Consider the following 12,278-nt stretch of genomic DNA (forward strand, 5'->3'; position numbering starts at 1 on the left):
GTTCTAGCCATGTATCAGACATGCTGTCAGCACACATTTCAGCCTGTTTGAAATTCTCTCTTCCTCTCTCTCTGTCCACCCTGTCCCCCCCTTGCCCACTCATATTTTCTATCTCTCTCTCAAAATAAGGAAATAAAATAAAAACTTTGAAAATGTTCAAATGAGTATGTCTGAATTCTATAGAAATAACAAGTCAATAAAAGAGTGACACTAATTGCAGTATTATAAAGCTTAAAATAAAACCCAGAGAAAACTCCTTAAAAGAGCCTTAAAGGTTAAACATATTCCAAGGATTCTTGGGACTATGCTATATTCTAAATTTATGAAATAAAACTGAAAAAAGAATTTTGTGCTGAAATTCTTTTAATTACAAAGGACCACATTTTAAGGTGCCATGAATAAAAATGTAAGTTAGCAAATTCACTAAGGAGAAACTAAAAACCATGAGAAAACCATGATAAATAATGCATTTGGAGACAAAAAAAATATTACAGTACATTTTTTGTGAAAATAATCATGAAAAATGATAGATGTATCATTAAATTTTGTGTGTATATATGCATACATATATTTTTAATAACTAGATTTATCACCTGATTCTGATGATCGCTGGTCTATATCATCTTCATTCTCCAACTGCTGTGTTAATGCCTCTTTATAATTTTCAACTATTCCAAGCTCATTGTTTTTTTGGCTGTTGTCACTGATCTGGCTCTGTGTCTCTATTTGCTCATTCTCCATTTTAAGTTTTGGGGGCAGGCCATCACTGCCTTTCTCCATACTGTGTCTCTTTTTCTCTTTTTCAAGTTTTCTTTCATTCTAACAAAAATGAAATATATCATTTTTAATATAAAAGTTGTATCTAAGACAGTTTTAAAAGAGAAATCAAAGAATCCAAATGCATCCTGTAACTTCAGGGCACTGTGACATTTTTATTAAAAAAAAACTATTTATTGAATATATCATTAAAGCATACTAATTGTTAAGCATTCAGAAAACACATATAGTATAAAGAAAGAAAACAAATATTATCTGTAATTCCACAATCAAGAGATGATTTCTGTTTGGTGCATAATCACTAAGAGGTGTTTTTCTTTTCCTACCCCATGCATGTACAGACATATACCACCCACAAACATACATGATTGAATGTGTCTCTCCATATACACATTTATTTATGCATTTGTTTTTTAAACAAAAAAGAACTTAAGTTTTTACTTAAGAATGTAGATTTCTTTCCTTGTCAACAATTACATGAAGTGCTTAGAATAGTACCTGACCCATAATAAAGTGTTAGCTATATGTGTTAGCTATTACTACTTTCATCAACTACATTATCATTTTGAAGGTTATAACTTAATTTACCAACTCCTAATCAAGACAATTATTTTCAATTTTTCATTGTTATAAGAAATACAGTATTGAATTTATTTTTTAGAATAAATTGCTAACAGTGGAACTACTGGATCAATAGGTAACCAAACACTTCCTTTCAGAAAAACTAAAGTCAGTTTACACTCCAGGCAAAGGGTTAGAAGAGTGACATTTCTTCATTTCCTTTTCAATTTCTGTATATCATTATCAATCTTTTTACATGTCTGTCAAACTAATAAATACATATTTTTACCTCAGTGTTAGTTTAATTCAATCTATTTTTTTTTTATTGCTAGTGAGGATGAAGTATCAACCTATCAAATGACTTATTGTCATTTTTATTTTTGTTTTTATCCATGGTAACCCCAAAAATTTTTTTCCTACTAGATTCATCATTATTTTCATAGGAATTGCTAAGAGTTCTTTTTTTTTTTTTGGTGGTCTTATGTGTCTTAGATATATTTCATTAGGGTTTGTTTGGAGTTGGGGTTTTTTGCTTTTAGCTTTGTATAACTGATCTTTCAAAACAATACAATAAGACCCATTTTTCACTTTATGATTTGTGGCTTGATGGTCCTGCTTTATTTTTATTTATTTTTTTAAATGTTTTATTTATTTCTAGGAGAGAGAGAGACAGCGTGAGCAGGGGAGGCTCAGAGAGAGAGGGAGTCACAGACTGAAACAGGCTCCAGGCTCTGAGCTGGCAGCCAGCACAGAGCCTGATGCGGGGCTCGAACCCAGAACCGCGAGATCATGACCTAAGCGAAAGTCGGACGCTTAACCGACTAAGCCACCCAGGCGCCCCTTGATGGTCCTGCTTTAAAAGTGTTCCTTCTCCAAGTATTTACAAATGTTTAACTATATTATGTGCTAGTACTTTTAAGGCTTCTTTACACACTTTACACATTTAAGTCTTCTGGAGTTCAATTTGGTATACACTGTTCATTAATTTTACTTCTTTCCAAATGATTGTTCAGTGCGTTGGCGGTATAGTAGTGAGCATAGCTGCCTTCCAAATGATGTTCAGTTATTCCAACTCTTTTCTCTCAAATTTAAAATGTCACCTTTACCTTATCCTAAATGCTTGTATATAATTGGGTTTGTTACTATTTGTTCCATTGTTCCATACATCTCTTCTGGAACTAATACCTCACCATTTTTTTTCTTTATTTGTAATGAAATCAAATGAATGCAAGGCGATTCTCTAAAATGCAAACATTTTAAAAGAGAAGTTTAATGGAAGGAAAAAAATACTTGCTCAGTGGAAAAAAGACGCTAGGTAATTTGTTTTCATTTCCTTCATTTCTTTACCGATTATCTTCTTAAAATTAACATGGTTTGAAAGCATAATAACTTTCCACATCCACTAATTAGTTCAGGGATTTTCAATATAAGGTATACTATGCTTGTTTACATCTTTATATTGCGAAAAATACAATGTTGGTAGAAGCATTAAGGCCTTCTAAGGCCTTCTATATAAATTTATAACCATGGTGCTATAAAATAATTGGTCATTATTTACAAGGTGAACTTTATTACAAATATAGAGTAAATTAAAGTTTCAAAGTGAAAAGTCAAACTTGATTTCCTTCTCTATTAATATTTTTTAAAGAACATACAACACGACTTGGCAAACCCAGTATTTAATAGGATAGAGATAAATCAATAGGTCATTATTAAGGTAGCTTTAATGTACTTAGTAAAGCATATACTGAAGGTAAATGTGGCAGGTTAATAAAATGATTAAATACAATTAACCTTCTGGTTGCTAAGCAACCCAAGACAAAATATCTCATATTACCATTCATTCTGCAAACTAAAGCAATACCAAAACTATCCAATCATCTTCTTACCTGTGGAGCTGCCTCCCTCCTCATCAGCAGCCCCAAGGAAGAAACAATCATCCACCTTTCCAGATGAGGACCTGTGTGGAAGGAGGCAGTGACAGGGGAAGAGGAATGGAAAACATACAGGTGGAACCAGCGAGCCGGCTGCCACATTAAGCTCTGGAGTGAATGGAGAGGAGACTTAGGAAGCTCTGCCTCGAGGGAGGCATGGCTGCTGAGGGTGACTAAAGTAGGGCCAGGCAAACTCTGGACACCAGTAGAAAAATGAAAACGAAGATACAGACATACAGACACACATACACGGCTCCTTAACTTCTTCATGATTAAAATCTACAAATTAATTTTGGTAAAATTTCTGACAATCAAAATGAAAATAAATGATGCTCACATATAGAAAAGCTTATTATAGTTTCAAACATTTTAAGTGTTCTGGAAAAATAATTAGAAAATCATTTACATACTCTAAAATGCATCATTGGCACCTAAATATTACTCTAAAGAGAGAGTAACAGCAATACCAGGACAAAATGTAAGAAAGAGTAAATACATCACTATCCTATGAAATAAATGACAAAAAAAAAAAAGATTTAGTAGGACAGTAATTATGGCAGTTGCCACATTCAATCTTCGTTTTCATTCTCGGTTAATTCAGGAGTCATCTCTCCTTTTTATATCAGATCAGAAAGTAAACTTTAAGAGGAAGAAAAAGCAGTAAGCCTTTAATCCACCTCTCCCATTTAATTTCTTTTAGAAATAATCTCTGGTGAAACACTTCTCCCCATCTCCTTTCTCAATTTCTAACTTTATAACTTAAGATAGAAAAAAATTACATTTGCCACCATCCGTACCTCAAGGATGACAGACGCGATTGGCTGGAAAGGATTAACAATAATTGGTTCGGAGTCCAACTCAGCCAGGCTGCTGGTTCCATTGAGTTCCGCCTGCTCTCTTTCTCTTTGTTCTCTATTGTTTGAAGGAAAAGTTTTGGAATTCCTTATGAGAAAATGCTGAACCATGTGTAAGAACATTTGTAATAGGTTTAACGCTGTTAAATTTAGTAAGTTAAACATCTGGATACGGCTTTGAATTACTAAGAGATTTTCAAAAATACTGATTTCTGATAATAGCCCCTTAGCCACATGTAAAGAGCAATCATCTGAACTTTTTATATGAAGTATAGTTAACTCACAATATTACATTAGCTTCACATCACTGTGACAAGTCTATACGTTATGCTATCCTCACAAGTATAGCTACTGTCACCATACAACACTATCATAATATTCTCTATGCTGTGCCTTTTATCACCATGAATTATTCATTTCATAACTGGAAGCCTGTACCTCCCACTCCTCTTCACCCATTTTGCCTGTCCACCCCCCTTTCCCTGGAAACCACCAGTTTGTTCTCTGTGTTTACGGGTCTGTTTCACTTTGTTTTTCATTTGCTTTTTAGATTCCACATATAAATGAAATCATATGGTATCTGTGTTTCTTTGATTTATTTCACTTAGCATAATAATAATACCCTCTAGATCCATCCATGTTGTTACAAATGCAAGATCTCATTCTTTTTTTATGGCTAATATTCCACTGTTAATTATTTGAATTAAAAAAAAGAGAAATGCTGACAAAAATAACATTCCCTGACTGACTTCTAAATGTCAGTGGTGCTTGTTAATTAATTTTCTATGCATCAAAAGTTTGTATTCATAGATTTGTTCATTCCTCTCCCAGACAGATGCTATCTTCTTCATTGATGTTAACAAATAAGTCCTCTTGTTAACACCCTTCTTCACGGCTGTGTCAAACTGTATGTCACATATGGACTAGATAACAACTGCTGCTCATAAAGAAACTATAAAACTAAATTGCTCTATGTCACTCAGATTAAATAAGTATTTCCACATGAGTTACTACTGAAACATTCACTATCTCTGTGATTTATACTTAATACTGCCCCACACATATGAAGAATAAGAAGTTACTGTTTAAAACAAGTAGTTGAACGTACACCATAAGTGTAGTCAGCATCTGTAGGCATACAACTCTATACCACTGTCTATGTTCCCCTTGCCGTACCTTTCATCCTGAGACTTAGTCATTCTGGTAACTGGAAGCTGGTACCTCCCGTTCTCCTTCACTCATTCTGCCCCACTCTAAGCTCCTTCCCTTGGCATCAACGTGGTAAAACAGACATAACAAAGTTCCTATCTAACCGGCCAGGATTTTCAGTCTTGACAACTCATAACAAAGGACAACTCATAAAAAAAGTGAAGGGGGGAGGAAATTTCTACAAAGGAAGTCCTCTACAGAGGGACCCTAGTATGTTAATTTATAATATAATCTACAACTACACTATAAGTATGGTAACATGAATGCTCATTACTATGACATTTATTATGTTCTATTGTATAAATATATATCCTTTCATTGTAAACCTAGGAAGCCAAGAGTTAGAGATTTGCAATTTATTACTTTTATGACTTTGGACTTATATCTAGATCTTTAAGCCTCAGCTTTCCCATAAATGTTTATAAAAATATCTACCTCATAGGGTTGTGCAGGCAAAGTGCTCAGTATGTGAAAGCACTCTGTAAATGAACACATCTACAGGATGGTAATGTTATTTTTTTATCAGTAAGCAGTTTCAGGTTATCTGATACTGACATACTATTTCAGATACTATTTCATATATTTCAGATATATCAACACCAGCATGTTTTACTGTTTTTCAAAAATATCTAAACCTTTAATTAAATAAAAAGTTTCTTTTTTAATAACTCTTCTCTAATGCCACTTTACTTTTAATTACAAATTTTTGCTGCTCAACAGGAGAGGCCTCAGACCAGAAGTGGTGTGGCTGGGAGAAAGGAGGAAAGAGGAACGGTTATCAGAAAGGCCACAACGTGTTAACATGATCTAGAATATCTTTATGGAAAAGGTAAAAACTTGAAAAAAAGTGACTAACATTAGAAAACATTTTTTCCAACTCAATTTTTTGTTGTTGTTGTTTGTTTTCTTATTGGAAGAAAAGCAAAAGAGTCTTCAGAAAAGTGTGGTCATATATTTTATTTTTATAACAATATAAAAGGTATACTCCTATGGATGACTGGTTGTACCGAGCTTTGTATCATGAAAATATACATGAGGATAAGAAACCAAAGATTCTCACATTTACTAAAATTAAACCTCACACTGGTATCAAGAGGGACCTAGATGAATAGTCTGCTCCTATCACTCAGCACTTGGGGATGGAGAGTATTTCTGTAGAAATATTTCTTTCCTTTAGGTCCTATCTCTGAATTAAATGAAAGATACCAGAAATCAGAGGATTTCTTCAACAGTGTATGGAAGCATCACACAAAGGCATCACCAACGGCAGTTAGTGAGTTCTTGCCTACCAGACTACAACTCTGTTAAAGTACATGGAAGGCCAGTATTATTTAAGTATATGGAAGACAACTTTGTATCTTACAGAACTCACTGAAAAATCTTCTTCATTTCTCCCCTCCCCTACCATATAACAATCCAGAAAGAAGAATCACAGGATTAAGCACTAAATACAACTTCTAATCACATCTGAGTACTTTCTTCCAGCATTAAGATTATTATAAATGATTCTGTGGTAAAATTTATATAATTTTTTTTTAAATTCAGAGTTTGCTAAAGTCCATTTAAAAGTTTGCTTTCAAGCAACATATCTTAAAAATAATTTCAAAACATATTTTAAAATACTAAGACACTGCAATTTAATCTACTTTCTGACAAAAGTAGTGCTGAAGATCAGATTTTGCTTCAGCTGATACATCCACTAACCGCTTACCTTCTATCTTTGCTTGACTAAAGAAGGCTTTTTTAATCTATTGACACACTGAGCCCAATAATTCTTTGTTGTGGGAGATGGTCCCATGTATCACAAGATATGTAGCAGCATCCTTGGCCTCTACCCACCAGATCCCAGTAGTAAGCACTCCACCTATCCCCAGCCATGACAAGTAAAAATGTCTCTAGACATTACCAAATGTCCTCTGAGGAACAAAATCACCCCAGGGATTGAGAACCACTACACTAATGGTAACCATTAAGAAATAAGAGATAAAACTATTCAAATTCTGGGAATTAATAAATACCTAAAGAATAAATTTAATTACTATAACACCAGTAGAAAAATCAGTACCCTATCACTCAAACTTCTGTATGGAAAGATCCACAGAAATAAAACATTTACCTAGTGTCTTCCTTCATATAGCAAGGGGAAACCGAATAGACAAAACTATAAAATTATCCATAAAACTGTGGTGGTCTTGACTTTTCAAATGCATTGTGGTATATACCTTTCTTCTCGTAATTTCCGCACTCGTTCAGCCCTCTCTCGTTTCTCTTGTTCTTCAAGAGCACGTTGTTCTGTTGTGTCTCTTTGGATGCGTTCATTTAAGGCATCAAAGTCTCTTGCTATGATATGTAGTAGCCAGTAAAGGCCTTTTTTAATGGACTTGTCAATTTTCTTTCCATATCCCAAGACTGCTGAACAAGGTTCCTGAAAAACAGCAATTTATTTGACTTAAATATTAAAACTAAGAGTTCTCCACAAAAATTGTATAAACCATTAAGTGTAAATACTGGCAAATCAAAACTAATCCATTAATTATATGAAGCATCTGCTTATTTAACTTATAAAACACACCTTTGCAATGACGAGTAAACATTAGTATATATAATCTGATATGTTTTATGGATAATATCTGTAAACTGTGAGAGACACTATGACACAAGAAGTCGACAGTACCAATTATAATTTTAAACAAACTGATTGGAAGACAAAACTATACTACCAGAAGAAAAATACCTACTTACTAAAAACAGCAGAAAGTTTTAATTCCTTATACCAGCAGTAAACATCTTTTAAGATTGACAACCTAAAGGCCATCTTCTGAAACCTTTTGTCAACCTTTCTTAAGATTATAGGATAACTTTCCTGATATAATCTTTCAAAACTCATTATAACCTCTCCTATGCTTACACTTTATATTTATACTAGACCATTCTACAAAATTTTTTAATTTTTTTAACTTATTTTAGAGAGAGTGAGAGAGAGAGAGAGAGAATGAGCAAGTGGGGGACGGGCAGAGAGAGAGAGAGGGACAAAGGACCTGGAGCAGGCTCTGTGCTGACAGCAGAGAGCCTGATATAGGCTCAAAATCACAAACTGTGAGATCACAAACTGAGCCAAAGTTAGACACTTAACTGAGCCAGTCAGGTGGCCCTCTACAAAATTTATAGCATGGCATGTTTGTATAACTTACAGGTCCTATCAGCAATATCTTAAACAAAAAGCAAATCTAAAATCTTGGAGATCATGAAAGATAGTTTATGGAAGTAACCACTAAATGGAAAAATAAATGTTACAGTATTAAATAATATTAACAGACAGGGAGAATGGGATTTCCTGGGTTAAAAAAAATTATTTTCGAGCACTAATAAATTATTTTGTTAGCTGCCTACAACCTAATCCCCTATCACCTCTACAAAAACAAGTTATTCTAAACATAGAGCAAAAAAAATCACCAAAAACTTACTATTTGACATAGGCACTTGTGTTCATTGACCAATTTTTCCAGAGACAGGCATTCAATCACATCAGCTTCTCCTAACGCCCCTTCCTTGTCCTGTTTATTTGCCAACCTAGAGAGACATATATGAAGTAGTTTTATAGCAAATATGTAATCATAAAGCCACATAAAAATATTTTGATCATGGTCTTTAAAGGGAAATCAGGTAAACAGAAGTCTCAAGAAAACAAGCAATAGGTCAACAGTCCAACACCAAAACAAGCTACAAAGAGAAAAAAGAAGTAGACTGCTAGCTTCCTCAGCCTTCCACCATCAGTTACAGCTTTCACATCAATTATGTACTTATCTTCTTAAAATACAAACTGCATCATGTTTTAAACACCCAGACATTCATTCTGAGTCTGTACTATTAGAGTTCATCTATATTCTCACGTGTGAATGTGTCCACATATATGTGCAACCTATTGGAGGTTAGATTTAACCTATTGGAGGTTAAATTAAAAGTGGGGGCACTTTTAATTTACTTGGTAGAGCACTAGGCATAAAAAACATGATACTCAATTAGGAACAGATTGAGGAACAACAAAATGAAAAAAATGAGTTATTAAAAATAGGAATTACTACACAACAAAAGTTTGCCTATCAGATGGGATATGACACTGTCTTGGTCAGGGCTTGATAGACATTTCAGAGCCAAAATATGTGTTATTTAATATATGGAATAATAAATCTAATTAACCCTTATCACCTATCTTTAAAAATTATCAACATTATGCCACTCTTGCTCATCTACAGGTCTTCTACTTTCCCTGCCCAGTCAAGTTACTTCACCCCAAAACTTAAAAATTAAAAAACATTACCACAATACCACTATCACACATAAAAGAAGTTAATATTCCTCAATATTTTTTATAAAGTTATATCCAAATTCAGATCCAAACAAGATACACATTACAATGTATTCACTTAAATCTTCTTGAATCAATACCATTCCCAGTCCCAACACACCCACCCCTGCACCACCACCACCACCAACTCTTTCCTCCCATGACGTCAATTTGTAAAACAAAACAAGTCCTATTTCTATAGAATTTCCTGTGTTTAGGATTCAGCTAATATCCTCCTTATGAGGTCATTTTAACACGCATACCGGGTATTTCCTATATCTGTAATTAGATGCACATCTGTAGATGTAGTTAGATGTACTGGCTGGATGAGTTTCAAGTTGAAATTTTGACAAGCATATTTCATCGATAGTGCTAATAGGATACTTAGAAGCCATATTACATCCAGTTATACAACCTTTAGTGATATTATAATGGATCAGTGGATTTGGCTGGACTTAGCTTGATTCATCCCAAATAAAGTTCCCCACTAACCTTTCTTTCATGTAATGATTTTAACAGCCGTAATGACCTTTGCTTAATTTCATTATTTTATAAGAGCTTATAAAATTTTTCTAGTTCTATATTCCTTCTGAATTTACTAACTATATTTTGTCTAAAAAGTAAACTTTCATCAACAACTTGGTAATGCTTACTTAAATACAATTCAGATAAAAGTCAACATAAATGTTTGATCCTTTGCCTTCATTTCCCAGGTTTCCTAAGAATGAATTGGTGCCGGGGCGCTTGGGAGGCTCAGTCGGTTAAGCGTCTGACTTCAGCTCAGGTCATGATCTCATGGTTCATGAGTTCAAGCCCCGCATCAGGCTCTGTGCTGACACAGCCTGTTTCAGATTCTGTGTCTCCCTCTCTTTCTGACCCTCCCCTGCTCGTGCCTTCTCTCTCTCTCAGAAATAAAAACATTAAAAAAATTTAAAAAGAATGAATTAGTGCCTTATCCACCTCCAAAGTTAATCAAGTTGCTTTCTTTGGTTTGGGAGTGAGTGGAGTTCATATCATTATGAACTCATGGATTTTAGGGGTGCCTAGCTGGCTCAGTCAGAAGAGCATGTGACTCTTGATGTTGGGGTCCTGAGCTTGAGCCTACATGTTGGGTGTAGAGATTACTTAAATAACCTTAAACATATATGTATATGATAATGTGTTTCAATTTATTGTAGTCAGTGTTCTTTTTTGAGTCTCAGAGTTACCAATTTTTGGTCAGTGGGAGTCCCCTTTGAAACAGCTCCTGGGTTCTTTTGGCACAACTCCAGTAGTCTTTGATAGCTTCTTTGCTTTCCCATAAGAAACAATGTCCCAGACCTGAAATCATCAGTTTCTCTTAGGTGCTCTGATTCCTTTCAGTAAGGAAGGAACTGGTATTTGGGGACTATGGACATTTATTGCTATTGACTTGCCATTGCTTCTAGACCCTTTCAGTGGATAGAGCTAGAAAAAATTTAAATCATATGATTTTTACATTTTAAATCGAATATTACTTAGCCTTTACTTAGCTTGATTTGTAGTTCTTTTTTCTTATGCTTAAAACTTCAGTTCCTAATAACACTGACATTGACTATTTACAATATAAAGGGTGTCAACATAACAATGCCAACAGTATTACTAAAAATACTGCTAAATGCAGATTAAGATCTCCTTGTGGTTATTTTTTGTCTCTAACAATATATCCCACAAAAGATGCATGGGTCAAAATACTGGTTTTTAAAATTACCTGAAATAATGCTTCTCTGTACGGCTACGCTACCATCTAGATATGCAGACAGGTTCATTTGTTTCAGGCTTCTTTTGTTTTTTAGAGATAGTTTTATTATTTTAAGATTTAACTTAAAACGTTTACATGGTTCCAAATTCAAAACTGTAAAAACAAGGTACAATCAGAACTATTTTCCATCTCTGTCCCTTCCCTCTATTGCTTCCATTCTCCTCTAGGTAACTATTTTCATTAGTATCTAGTTCCACCTCCCATTGCTCCTTTTTGAACATATAAACACGTATATGGGGGAAATGGTATTTTAAAGTACACAATTTCGAGACTATTGAAACTCACCATTATTGATTAATAGTGAGGAGGAGTATTTGTGTGTATATCCACCTTTCCTTTTTTCGTCAAAAGCTACTACACTGTATACACTTATGCACCACCATGCTTTTTTTAAATTGTAAATTCTAAAATTACCCTAGAGCAGTATAAAGAAGTCTTTTTTATTACTATATTCTTTATTAATGAGCAACAAAAAGGTCATTTATATGGATGTTTCATTTATTCAGCCAGGCCTACACGGAAGGACTTTTGTGTTGTTTCCAGTGATGTGTTTTCACAAAGAGTGCTGTGAAGAAGTGTGTGATGGAGTTATTTCTTATTTTGGGAACAGGTTCCAGGAAGTGGGACTACTAAATCAAAGAATAAATGCAATAGTTATTTTGATAGATATTATAGCAATTTTCTTCCTCTTACCCTCAAATCAAAACAACTTAGGAAAAAAGGGGGAGTAAGAAAATTTAGCACTATGAGAGAAATTTCATTTCTAATACTTCCTTGTAAGTATTTCACTCTGGTAAAAGTTAATTTTGAATTGTTAT

At 34.0% G+C, this 12,278-nt stretch overlaps 1 protein-coding gene across 5 annotated transcripts in view; it reads right to left on the reverse strand.

Annotated features, from left to right (window-relative positions):
* The window catches only part of ARL13B (ARF like GTPase 13B), a 69,910-nt gene that overhangs the window by 13,561 nt on the left and 44,071 nt on the right, over positions 1–12,278 (reverse strand). For all 5 annotated transcript variants that reach the window (XM_077774933.1, XM_077774931.1, XM_077774930.1 and 2 more), the window contains exons 4-7: positions 8,800–8,905; positions 7,558–7,760; positions 4,070–4,184; positions 594–819 (exon numbers count right to left, since the gene is read on the reverse strand). In XM_077774933.1, coding sequence (XP_077631059.1) covers positions 594–819; positions 4,070–4,184; positions 7,558–7,760; positions 8,800–8,905 — 650 coding nt within the window. The remainder of the gene's footprint in view (positions 1–593; positions 820–4,069; positions 4,185–7,557; positions 7,761–8,799; positions 8,906–12,278) is intronic.

Source organism: Crocuta crocuta, unplaced genomic scaffold (assembly GCF_008692635.1).
Source record: "Crocuta crocuta isolate KB4526 unplaced genomic scaffold, BGI_CrCroc_1.0 scaffold6, whole genome shotgun sequence".
Taxonomy (NCBI): Eukaryota; Metazoa; Chordata; class Mammalia; order Carnivora; family Hyaenidae; genus Crocuta; species Crocuta crocuta.